Source organism: Centroberyx affinis, unplaced genomic scaffold, assembly GCF_046629955.1.
Source record: "Centroberyx affinis isolate AG114_WGS23_722 - 3 ecotype Tasmania unplaced genomic scaffold, CSIRO-AGI_Caff_v1 ptg002232l_1, whole genome shotgun sequence".
NCBI classification, from domain to species: Eukaryota; Metazoa; Chordata; class Actinopteri; order Beryciformes; family Berycidae; genus Centroberyx; species Centroberyx affinis.
Window position 1 is genome coordinate 149,633 of NW_027280530.1, and position 12,575 is coordinate 162,207.

Here is a 12,575-nt window from a genome sequence, read left to right on the forward strand (position 1 = left end):
AACTTCCAGACCTGAGTTTGATTAAATCTTGATGATCCAAGTAATGAACTCCAGCTGTTCATGAATAACAAAACCACATTTTAGCTGTGGTTATGAAAGCCACTTAAAGGAGGATGTGTTTTTGACTGATCAGTCCAATGCAATTTTTGTGTTGATAAGTCAGTACCTCAGACTGTGGTTGTGCTCCTTGTTTTTGTCATCATTAGCTGGTTTGTGCTGATTCATCACTGCCACAGGCTTCCAAGCTTCATAAAATGTGCCTTTGTCAAAGAAAAAGGGATTTGGGACCCATATGGCAAAAGTACTACAATTATCTAATTTAGCTATCGTAGATCAAGGCTTACTCGTGATGTAAAGCCTCAATCCAGAATTGTTTTGATTATACCAGTTGTGGGTATATGCCCAGATTCTTGGAAGAGTAGGATGTGTTGATGGAGAATAATCTCTGCAATTTTCAGATTGCACTCTAACTTTAAATACAGGTCCATTTTGCTCCAGTCTTAACAAACAATACCAACCTAAACCGACAATTTTGAATTTCCAAATGCACTCCGATCCCTTATTAAGACGTCACATTCTGTCATAACTCAATTTGAGTAGAATGAAGTTAACCTAAACAAGGTCAGTGTGGGGCTTTAAGACAGAGGTGGTCCTCTATTTCAATTCTGTGTTTAGCCTTTAAACTGCGTCTGTGGACCAGCTACACAGTCTCAGTGCTTATTTATTTAGCATTACAGAAATGAGCATGAAAATAAAACGACTGTGCTGTCAGCTCATGCTTGGACTTCTACACTGAAAGGTTTTACTTGCTTTTCTCAGAGGACTACAGTTTTGTTGGAAGACAGTGATAGATCAAAGGTGATAAAAAGGCTGAGATGAATGCCTCTGTTTTGTCCACAGGGTCAGCGGTCTGGCAGCTTATCGCCTCCTTCCTCAAACTGCCCATCTCTGGAACTCACTGCATCGTCGGCTCCACCATTGGCTTCTCCATGGTGGCCATAGGCACCAAGGGCGTACAGTGGATGCAGCTTGTTAAGATTGGTAATGGCTATGGGTTGTATGAGACCTGTGTGTGTGTGTGTGTGTGTGTGTGTGTGTGTGTGTGCGCGTGCGTGCACTTTTTCTATCCTCATACCTGCATATGTATGGCTATAGGTAAGAATAGTATATGAGAATGTGTTACTCTTATGTGTCTGAGTGTTGAGTGGCTTGACTGCATATGCCTTAACGTGTGTGTGTGTATGTATGTGTGTGTTAATATATTTTTTATGGATCTCAGAACAGCAGAATAACAACATGACATCTGCACAAGAGATACACAGACACCGATACCATGCCACCATACCTACATATCACATATAAATCTCTCTCACATATTTTACTCCCTTTGTCCAATTATTCAGAGTCCCAGTCGAGGTCTTATGTAACCTTGCAGTGCACCTCTCTAGAATAAGATAATCACCAAGCCACACAGAATCATATCCCAACCTGGTTCAAACCGACCTTTAAGGATAGTCTGTTTTTTGCTGCTGTTGGACCAGCCATAAAACTGTTTTTTCTTGAGAGTTAATGATGCCAGCCACACAGATGCGTCAACATTCAATAGTTCAGATAGGATTTTAGTTACATTACTCAAGAACTCAACTGTAACAGTGCAAACCCAAAATATTTGCTTGAAGGCACCCAATACGCCAACATTACATATCTCACAAGAATGATCATTTTGTGTGTGTGCGTTTGTGTGCGTTTAAAGGAAAAATCCAACCTAAAACACTTAAACACTGTTATAAAACAGCTGTTGGTGATGTACTTTGCATTTCTGAGCCCTTTTTGTTATTTGGTGTTTTTCTTATTCCTGTGTATAACTGGTCAAGCGTAGACGAGATGTTGAGATATTTCCAGCACAGCTACAATGAGTTACAATGGAGTTTGATAGCTGAAAATATTTCAACAATCTAAAATATCAACGGTAAACGTCACATTTTGGTGTCAGTCCCTCAGAATCAAAGAGTAAGGGCGTATTTCTAAACTAACCATTTTGTACCGACCTTCAACAATCAATCAGGCAGAAATCCATTGTAGAAGAGGCAGAGATACCAATTTCTCCACTAACAGTAGCCTCAGTAGACCATAATGCATTGCAATCATAAGACATTTTGAGTGAGGGTGCAATTCTCACTTTTTCTCAACTGGAAAAATTCTCGCTCTCTTGCTCTTGCTCTTGCTATGCTATTTCTATTGCTATTGCTATTGCTCTACACATATAACCCACAACTGAATAGAACAAGTTCAGGCATGTTGGTATGGGCTGTCAAAAGTAATTCTGGGAAATGTCTAAAATCACTAATTGAAGTAGAAGTAGATGAGGCAGGTTGAGGGACAGAGGGTACAACAAAAAAGAAAATTGCCACACTTGATCGCAAAATAACTCCTGGAATGCACTGAACATCACAGATTAATGATATACAATTGGATAAGTGGATTTCTCTGTAAGGACTGTTCTGATCAGGTCTTTGTCTCCTGCTCCAGTGTCGTCTTGGTTCATCTCCCCCCTGCTCTCTGGACTCATGTCTGGACTCCTCTTCCTCCTCATCAGACACTTCATCCTCAATAAGGTGGGCTCTCATCACTGTACTGTTGCACTCGGTTGGTTGGTGTGAATCAGGAAAGTGTGATTTAAATATTAGGATGACTAGATAGGGTAGATGCACACACATCGTCAATACATATTTTTCAGTCTTTTATAGCCTCTTATACGGGCTCATTGGTGCAGACAGTGATTTGACCTGAAATTGCATTTTTTTGTTAATCACTCTGCTGTTATTCACAATCCCAGACATTTTCTGCTTCATTTTGGGTCAAATAATACAAGTAACATCAAGGCCATGGGTAGTAATTGTGGGAATAATAACTAAATTATGAAAATAAAAACAGTGGTAACAGTTGGAATAACACTCTTTGACCTCATATACTTTGTCAGGTGGAAGCTCATCAATTGGGTCCTGGAGTGCTAACAATCGAAATAATGTTTTATGACTGATCTGTGATCATGTAGTGAAACATTGACAGTGGTGTCAGTGCATAATTTTATGGTCTATGCAGTTGGAAACGTTTTGGACATTCAGACACTTAAATAACCTTGTTACATTGTGAGCATGTAGAGTGTTGGTGTTGGTTCACTAGTGCAAATACTAGAATTTTACAGACACACACACAGACAGAATTTCAGGACAGATAAAATCCATTTGATTTGGCAACAGCCGCAGATCTGTAGTTATGTAACAGACAGTCGCTGATAGACTAGGAAGAGAGAAGTGTTGCAGATCATCCTAAGGTCACGACCACGGGATTATGTAGGAATGAGTCATAGGACAATTTGTCATTTGGACTGAGAGGAGTTACTGTATAGCTGGGTCAAATTCAGGGTGGGTGCATCTCACTCACTGCAGCTAAGAGCGTCAGCTTAGAGGAGTATTTGGTCTTCTTTTCAATGATTCGTTTTGTGTTGAGCTTTGCAGCCTTCACAAAATGTGCCGTCATAAACCCATGTAAGTCCACACATTGGGCAACAATGAACTGTCACACACCTAGTTTGACCTCATCGCTTGTTTTCACTGGGCGTTGTCACCCTTTTGAACTGAACTGGGCTGTAGTTTGCTGTGCTGAGGTTATATTAATCATGGTTATCAGCATATATTAAACATAGTTATCAGAACTAAAGAGAATTCAGTAAACCATGTCAAAAGGCTGACGAGTCACCAGTTTACTGGAGATTACAGATCGGAAGTGAACTTTTGACCCTGCTTACACTTGACACTCGCATGCGACTTCTGTCATTTGATCAGGGACATGTTACCACAATTTTACAAAGCTGCAATACAGATAAAAGAACAGCAAAGGAATGAAATGACAAAGCAATAGAAATAGGAAGAAGAGAATTAAAGGAAAGGAGAATGAAAACAAGCAGGAAGAGATAAAACAATTTGGAGCATCAATAAATTAATGAATAAAAATGTAATAAATATATAATTTTCATCATAGTCTAGATGCAATTTCGCCATGATGCACATATTTACATTTTTAGCCAAATAGCTAATGCTATTAGAGTCATGTACAATGAATAACAGATAGCGGTTCATTGTCTTCATTGTCTTCCTCAAGGACATAGAGGAAGAGCATGAAAAAATGACAAAGATTTAAATGACTCATGTTGTCAGACCATGTCTGGACACACTGTGCTCATGTAACATCAGCTCTTTTATCACCAGATCTCAGAAACTGCATTAAATGGACATGTGTTTGTTTTATCCATAGGACGACTCTGTCCCCAACGGCTTGCGAGCGCTGCCCCTCTTCTACGCCACCACCATAGGGATCAACACCTTCTCCATCATGTACACTGGAGCCCCATGTAAGCACCGGGCAACACTCACTGTAGATAGAGATACTGGCCACGCTTATTAAGTGTAACACCAATGTATGATTAAATTATCGTCTTAGTGTAATGGGTGATGGCGCCAACGCAATTTGCTTGCTCAAAATTCCATTAGAAGGTGAGACAAGAATAATCATAGATGAAACAATACTTTGAAACTAACTGCAAGGTATTCTTTTCTTGCACTTGTGTGTGTGTGTTTGTGTGTGTGTCTCTGTGTGTGTGTATTCATTGCAGTGCTTGGGATAGAGATGCTACCAGTCTGGGCCATCTTTCTTATCACCTTAGCTGGGTCGATGGTCTGTGCTGCTGTGGTCTGGATATTCGTCTGTCCCTGGATGAGGAGGAAAATAGCAAGTAGGTATCTGTGTTTTTTGTGTGTGTCTGTCCACTCTTTCTCACGCCGTCTGAGATCTCAGCTCTCGGACCCTGGCCTGACAACAGGGCCTCAGCCCCGGCTCAGCACACACTGTGCTCTGACACCAAACAACGGCTGCCAGCGGATGTGTTCTCTCGTCGGCCTCTGCCAAAGCCTCTAAAGCCTCCAAAAAACTTGGTGAACTCTGCCTAGTCTAGTTTCTCTGCTCAGACACTTAGTTTTTCAGCGGTAGAGCTGCTTGGCCTGCTGTCCCGCCCGTGTCCTAGGGTTAAGATCTTAGCCCGCAGTGTTAAAAGCTTTCAGATAAAGGTTCAGGTTCAAGACTTGTTGTTGTTGTTGTTGTTGTTTCCCTAATGGGAAAATCAGCCCGCAGCTAGGCACAAAGTACAGTGCATGATCACAAAAGAGATAAAACACAGACATGGCACATGAAATCAAACAATGGAAAGAGCAGTAGATACAATATCTGAGAGAGTGGCGGGGGCCATGGGGGACATGGGACCAAGAGCATGCTGGTTACATCTGAGCAAGTTAACGTCACGTGGGATAAATGAGAACTTCAGTCTGTTGCGACAATCCACAGACTAAGCTACGCAAACTCTATTTGATTTTACTGAATATAGTTTGCAAGTGTGAGATTCCAATCATAAATAAATGCTTTGCTATGATAATAAAAATCAAAATTAGGTTAATGAAATATGAAGATGTATAAATTGAATCCAAAGATCTGAAACAGCAACAGAAAGAAACTAGAAGAAATAAATTATTGTGCTGTTGTAGTGGTGATATTCAGTTTTCAACTGAAGGTTCACTTATTAACCTAGTCACATGTAGCTTCCTTAAAAATGTAATGGTCTGCCGTAATGCTGCACCAAGCTTAACATAACTTGGTATTCATGTTCAAGAATCATACAAATGTAGAAGTCACTGGTTTTCTGTAGCTCCACTTCAACACTTTACTTGGGTCACTGAGGCCAATTTGACCTGTTGCTTAACATGTCATGACCTCTGGATGCCGGCGAGGATTATGGGTGATATTATCGGCCCTAATCTGGACATTGCTGCATCCGTCAAAGTGAAACAGCCGATGATTGAGAGTGTTTATGTGTTTGTCCTGGGGAGGGTGGGGGTCAAGGCTGTCAGCGCTGGGATTAGTTTGCTTTAGATCAGCTGATGCCTATATTCCTGTTTGTGCTGTTTGTGGAATGCTACTGCATAGCTTTCTCTTTATCTGTCTCCACTTCCAGGCCTTTCATTATTGTAATTTTATATCATTGCTGAGTAGCAATACAGTTTCAAGAAAAACCCTGCATACTGAAAATTCAAGCTTTTTAAAACATCCTCTCTGCCTTTTCTCTCCTTTTTCTGTACGGTGGCTTTTCTTAATAAGAATTGCCTCTTATTAATACACAACACACTGTAAACACTGGGTGAACATTTATGGGAGGAATTCCTCTTCATCTGGTTGGGACATTTGGCCTTTTCATGGTGTCCACCTCCTAAACCTCCCACTGGTCTGTTTCCTGCAGGTCGTCTGAAGAAGGAGCAGGCTCTGTCCAGGATCTCTGATGAGAGTCTGGACAAGATCCCTGAAGAGGAGGAAGAGAGCCCCGTCTTTAAGGAACTTCCAGGGGCCAAGGGTACGGACGAGGCTGTGTTGCCGCTCACTGGAGGCAGCAGTGAACGGGGTACCCGCGACTCCAGTGGAGAGCTCAACAGCCTGGCTAATGGAGGCACCGTCCTGCCAAACGGCAGGGTCTATGGTAAGACTAGGCCAAAGGTTAGATGGGACATTTAAAAAAGATGATGGTGGAAAGGGCCTATATCAATGCACGAGTTGGTACAACATCTCTTTCCTTCCCTCCATCCCTCCCTCTTCTTCTCTCCTACAGGCCGGACCCACTCCATGACCAATGGCTGTCTCAAGTCGCCCATCTCCAACGGCAGCTTCAGCTTCGACGGCCACATGCGCAGCGACGGCCAGGTGTACCACACAGTGCACAAGGACTCAGGTCTGTATAAGGACCTGCTCCACAAAATCCACCTGGGCCGCCTGGACGATGGCGATCGCTCTGGCTCCAACGCCGGTCCCCCTGACAACAACTACCGCCTACTGCGCCGCAACAACAGCTACACCTGCTACACAGCCGCCATCTGCGGCATGCCCGTCCAGCCGCTCATGCGCACCGAGTCACGCGAAGACAGCGAGAAGCTGGTGGGCGAGGGAGGCGGGAGGAGCAACAGCGTGTCCTACTCCAAGAAGCGAGTGCGCTACGATAGCTACTCGTCGTACTGCAACGCCGTGGCAGAGGCGGAGATTGAGGCGGAGGAGGGCGGGGTGGAGATGAAGCTGGCCACGGAGCTGGAGGGGGTGGAGGAGGGAGGGGCGCCTGCGCCGGTGCCTCTGGACGACCTGGCTGAGGAGGACCGCGAGGATAAGGACAAGTCTGAGGTGTTCCTGCTGTTCCACTTCCTGCAGATCCTCACTGCCTGCTTTGGCTCCTTCGCCCATGGTGGCAACGATGTCAGGTGCTGCCCCCTGCTGCTCACACAACATATAACATCCCATATGACCAATACATAGGCCGATTTCAAAAGGAATAATTCACCTCAAATATATAATGCAAACCTTGAATGAAAATGATTTACTCAACACTCGATATATTTAGTTATCCCTGAAGCTTTTGGCCTTATTAAATTACATATAGATAATGTCTTCGTAACAACAACAACAACAACAAGATTTTCTCTGCTAATGAGCCAGGTTGACAAAAATGGCCATTTGCTGGTTTGACTTCATTTAGTCCTTGAAGCCCATCCCACAGTGCAGCATGCACCCAGGACGAGGGAAAGACTGGGAGAACTGAATGACTGTGACGCTGGAAGCTGACGATGCGTTCCACTGAATTTAAAATCAGACTTATTTCCCCCCCCTTGCAGTAATGCCATCGGGCCCCTGGTGGCGCTGTGGATGATCTATGACCAGGGCGGTGTGATGCAAGATGCCGCCACTCCCATCTGGCTGCTGTTTTACGGTGGTATAGGCATCTGCGCTGGCCTGTGGGTGTGGGGCCGCCGTGTCATCCAGACCATGGGAAAGGACCTGACTCCCATCACCCCCTCCAGGTGAGGAAGCCACCACATGGGGGGGGGGTGAGTGTGTCTGCATGTGTGTGAGAGACAGAGACAGAGACAGAGACAGAGAGAAATTTGGTGGCAAAGACGATGTGAGAGCATGCCAACGTGTTTCGGTTTTATACACTCTCCAAAAAGCCTAGAGACGCTGACATCTGTGCAAAAGCTACCTTGGTAAGTTTATGTGCATGCCACCTAGCAGAACGTAAATAAATAAACACATGTTTTTATTTTACTTTGTTATCAGACGACTAGTTGGTGCTTACGTGACATTGAGTGATCCGTAAAGATAATATGACTATGCTGCCATAAAAAAGCAAAGTGGCGTGAAGAAATATTCCTTTATTTTGTTTCTTGTCTATAAACATACTGTTTGTGTCTTCTTCCTAAGCCCAATATTTTAGGTCAAATTTACACTAACTGCGAAAGCAATGAAAAAGGCAACAGGCTGCAATGAAACGCAAACTTTGAAGTCATTCTTCTTAGTTTCACTAGTACCCATGTAGTTTGTAGGCAGCATAGTGATTCCTTTGTACAAAGAAACAAGTCCATTTTCAGTTTTTAGACGAGTCCTGCTTTTAAATCTGTTGAGACTATAAATTTGAGAGTTTTGTAGGGTCATAGTGATAATAATAATAATCTCCACCGGTTGTCATATGTTCATGTTCCAGTTGATCTGGATCTACACAAATTGCAAGTATGTTGGCTGTTAAAAGATTTGATTAACATAACTGATCTGTGTAACAGTCACATGCTTTGCAGCTTATCTTGGCTGACGGTAAAATGCGGAACCTAAACTCTACTGGCAGTAATCTATTAGTGCTTCAGAATATGTTTAGAAATCTACTATAGTAATTGGCTTTTCAAAAGGTATGAAGTAGGAATGATCCGCTCTCTATCTTTCTTATCCTTCTATCCTATAATTATTAATGAACAAGTAGCCTTTTCAACTACAACACATAAAGCCCTAGGGCTCACTTTGTCCCCCAACTATAAAATGCCGACATAAAATGCAGTTAAACACAGAATCCCTCACACGTTTAACCACTTACTGTTGCTCCTCTGTCCTTGAGATCTCTCTCTCTCTCTCTCTCTCTCTGCTCTCTCTCTCTCTCTCTCGCTCTCTCTGTGTCTCTCTCTCTGCCTCTGTCTGTTTCTGTCCTCTCATCTTCCCACGCATTAGCTGAGGAGCTTGTGTGTGTGTGTTTTCACCTAAGGTATGTTTATGTGTATTCTCCAGTGTCAGTTTAAGGATGCCCGGCAGGCGGGGTGTGTGTGTATGCCTGTGTGCGTGCATGCATGCATATTAGAGATTTATTGTTGCGGTGCATTTTTCTCTCTCTGTGTGTGTGTGTGTGTGTGTTGGGGTGGGGGTGGAGGAGGGGGTTACTCTGTTGCCTGGCAGGAACATCACACAGGGTTGCAGGAAGTTGTTTGGCAACTCTGGGCATTCTTGATGCGGAGAAGTAGAGCGGGAGGGAGGGGGAAGGAAGCCACAGTGGGAACCATGGCCTCTCATCTCCAACCACAGGGAGGGATGCCAGACTGACCCCCCCCCCCCCCCCCCTCTCTCTCTCTCTCTCCCCCTCTCTTTCTGCTGCGGCCTCCCTCTCCCATCCCTCCTGCACTTTCTCCCTCCTTCCTTCTCTCTTTCTCATCAAATTCTTTCCTGCCCTCTCCTGCACCTCCCTATTTTTTTCAGTTATCCCCTTCTTCTTTCCCCTGCCCTCCTTTTTTCCTTTTGTTTTTCCCTCCCCCTTTTCTCTCTCTTCTCACTGCATCTCTTTCTCCTCTGTCTCTTTGCAGGCGTCTCGCCTCTAAATCTTTCTCTCCCTTTTTCTCTTAGTCTCACAGTCTTTCTCACGCTCGCTCCATCTCATTATTTTTTCCTCTTTTCCTTCCTCATTTCTCCTGGTTTCGCCCCTTTCCTCCCTGTCACCTTCTTTTTTTCCCCTCAGTCTCCCTCTCTCCATCACCAGCTCGGCCTTTTGCCGGGACACAAAGAAGAATTCGCTCTGGTTCACTGTTCTAAAGCTTCTCTTTCCTCAAGTGTCTGTTTTCATTCATCATCCTGACAATGGAGTTTGTTTGGGAGCAAGTGCTTTGACAAAAGGGAGGGCAAGGACAGGAAAGTATGTATGTGTATGCGTACTCGCGTGTTGGCAGTGTGTGTGTGTGGCCGAGCATATGCATGTGAGCAGGCGCTGTGTAAACTTGGTGGTGGCGTGTGTATCACAGTATTAAAACATGTATCTTAATCTTCAAATATGGCTTTTTGTCATTCTGGCCGGCTCGCTCATCAAACTGCCACAGGGACAGATTGCTGGAGATGAAACTGGCTAACTGGCCTTGCCAAGCTCTGCCTGTGGGACACGCTGACAAACCCGGATATTCCTGCCTTTTCATCATGACCTGATCCTGTTCGGCACAGTTATATAATTGGCCTGCTTCACAGTAGTTCCAAGTTGCCGGCGCTGTAGGTGGAGCCAGTGGTTGCATGTCTGCCTGTCTGCAGCCGACAGGGTTGTTGACTAAACATGACCTGCTGTCAGATGGGCTGGGTGGGTTAATGGGAGGTTACTTCCTTAGAGTTCTTTAGAGTGAGGGGTCTTACACACACACACGCACACACACACACCCTCCGTCTCTGTGTGCTACATGCAACCATGCTCTTTTTGTATTACCTGTCACTACCTACTGTATTGATAGAAATGTTATCCTTACTCTGTGTGTGTGTGTGTGTGTGTGTGTGTGTGTGTGTGTGTGTGTGAGAGAGAGAGAGAGAGATTATTGTTGGTTCTTTCCTTTACTGTGTGTGTGTGTGTGTCTTTATACACACTTAAGAGCTATTGTATGTACTGCTACAGTGAATATGAATGCTGGAACATGGCCGGACGGTGCCATCATCAACAACCCGCCCCAGGCATTACAATGAAGGATGTCTCTTTACCCCTCCTCCCCCTCTTTCCCTTCCCCCCCTCTTCCTCCACAGTGGATTCACTATTGAACTGGCTTCTGCAGTCACTGTCGTGTTGGCTTCCAATATCGGAATCCCTGTCAGTACCACACACTGCAAGGTATGACTGAGTGGAGGCAACTTCACTGGCCCTTGTTCTGGCCTCTCCCACCACCCTCAATCTCCAGGGGACAGGGAGCTCACACTGCCCCCCAGGGCTCAGGGGTGGAAATAAATGCACCAATCCAGCCGAAATCAGTCAGTGTCAGGATTGCAAACAGACTGTTTTTGTGAGTTTTGTGTCTCCGCTGTGTCTCCCACATTTTTTATTACTGTGTGTTTCTTAGGCTGTTTTTTGTTTTTTTTTGTTTTTTTGTTTTTTACAGTTTTGTTTGCAAGGACATCCTGATAAAATGTATTGCAACACTGACAGCACAGTTTGCCAATGTCAAATACAGATTTTTTTTTGGCATCAATTTCCTGCACATGTAAACACCTGACAATTGCCCACGGGCACGAATCTTTACACCACACAAAATGACAATCAGACAATTAAAGCTGTGTCGCAGCTCGTCCAGCCCACTCCAGTTCGCCCTAGGCGGCAGTGTGCAGCCCCTCTCCCCTGGCCTTTTCAGGAGCGACGGATCCAGGCTGGGAGAAGTAGCGGACCCTTCCCTTTCCATCAGCACAGTGTCTCATCCTCTGTTTCATTTCCACCAACTCTTTCCCATTCCACCCTCTCAGCACTCACGGCATGGTTTGATGTGTGGGACCTCCACACTACTGTGCTTGGCTGCAAGCAAACTCCCCCAATCCCCACCACCAGCCTCCCCCACCTATCTCACTGGTTTTCCACTTTTTTACCCCTCCCTCCCCATCTTTCTGTCTCTGTCTCTCTCCTCTGTCCCCATCTGTCTTCACAGCGGATTTTGCATTGAAGTAATGAGTGCGCTAACAGTGCTTGTTGCATCAAATGTGGGCATCCCAATAAGCTCCACCCACTGCAAGGTATTGGAGTCATGGTAGTGAAGCCGTGGTAGAGGGCCTTCCCAGAGCTCCATCTCATCACTTCACCTGTAGCTGTCAATCGACAGAGCCAATCACAACTCCTGAAGTTGCAGTTTTGGTCTTGTGCAATTTTCTTCCGGCAGTGAAGTCTCCAAGTCTCCTTTCTGATGGGAGCTTTGTACGATTAAAAATTAGATGAAATTGACTAATATAGTCAATAGAGCATTGTGTACGTTTAAGCCAGATTCTACAACATTACAGGTAAAGCAGTTTGTTACAATTGTATGGCTCTATTTAATGATTCTATTTGAATCTATTTGAAGATATTGGACATGAGAGGTTATCCTCCTGAGATGTTTATCATTTGTTTTCTGTAATTCATTACCTGACAAAACAGTTTTCATGGAAAATCAAACCCAAGCTTTCAGTTCGTGCAACGTTGTGAATGAGAGTGCAACAGTAAATCATGTCAGTGACTTTTTTTTTTCAACTTTACTTTTTTTTTACTTTCAAATGTTAAATGTATTGAAAGGACCGAAGGGTTCTCTTTAATGTGACTGGAAGCTACTGTATGCTAGATTACAACAGTGACCTAATTTATATTTATTGCAAAATAACTGTATGGGTCAAAACCCAGGCTAGTCAGTCTTAAACCCTAACCC

At 44.2% G+C, this 12,575-nt stretch overlaps 1 protein-coding gene across 4 annotated transcripts in view; it reads left to right on the top strand.

Moving 5' to 3' along the window:
* slc20a2 (solute carrier family 20 member 2) overlaps positions 1 to 12,575 on the top strand; it is a 43,496-nt gene that overhangs the window by 23,542 nt on the left and 7,379 nt on the right. For 3 of the 4 annotated variants that reach the window (XM_071532666.1, XM_071532667.1, XM_071532668.1), the window contains exons 3-10: positions 901 to 1,041; positions 2,530 to 2,615; positions 4,315 to 4,411; positions 4,673 to 4,792; positions 6,344 to 6,577; positions 6,707 to 7,343; positions 7,755 to 7,940; positions 10,942 to 11,026. In XM_071532666.1, coding sequence (XP_071388767.1) covers positions 901 to 1,041; positions 2,530 to 2,615; positions 4,315 to 4,411; positions 4,673 to 4,792; positions 6,344 to 6,577; positions 6,707 to 7,343; positions 7,755 to 7,940; positions 10,942 to 11,026 — 1,586 coding nt within the window. Of the gene's footprint in view, positions 1 to 900; positions 1,042 to 2,529; positions 2,616 to 4,314; positions 4,412 to 4,672; positions 4,793 to 6,343; positions 6,578 to 6,706; positions 7,344 to 7,754; positions 7,941 to 10,941; positions 11,027 to 11,828; positions 11,914 to 12,575 lie in introns of all 4 variants that reach the window. The other variant, XM_071532669.1, reaches the window with a different exon arrangement.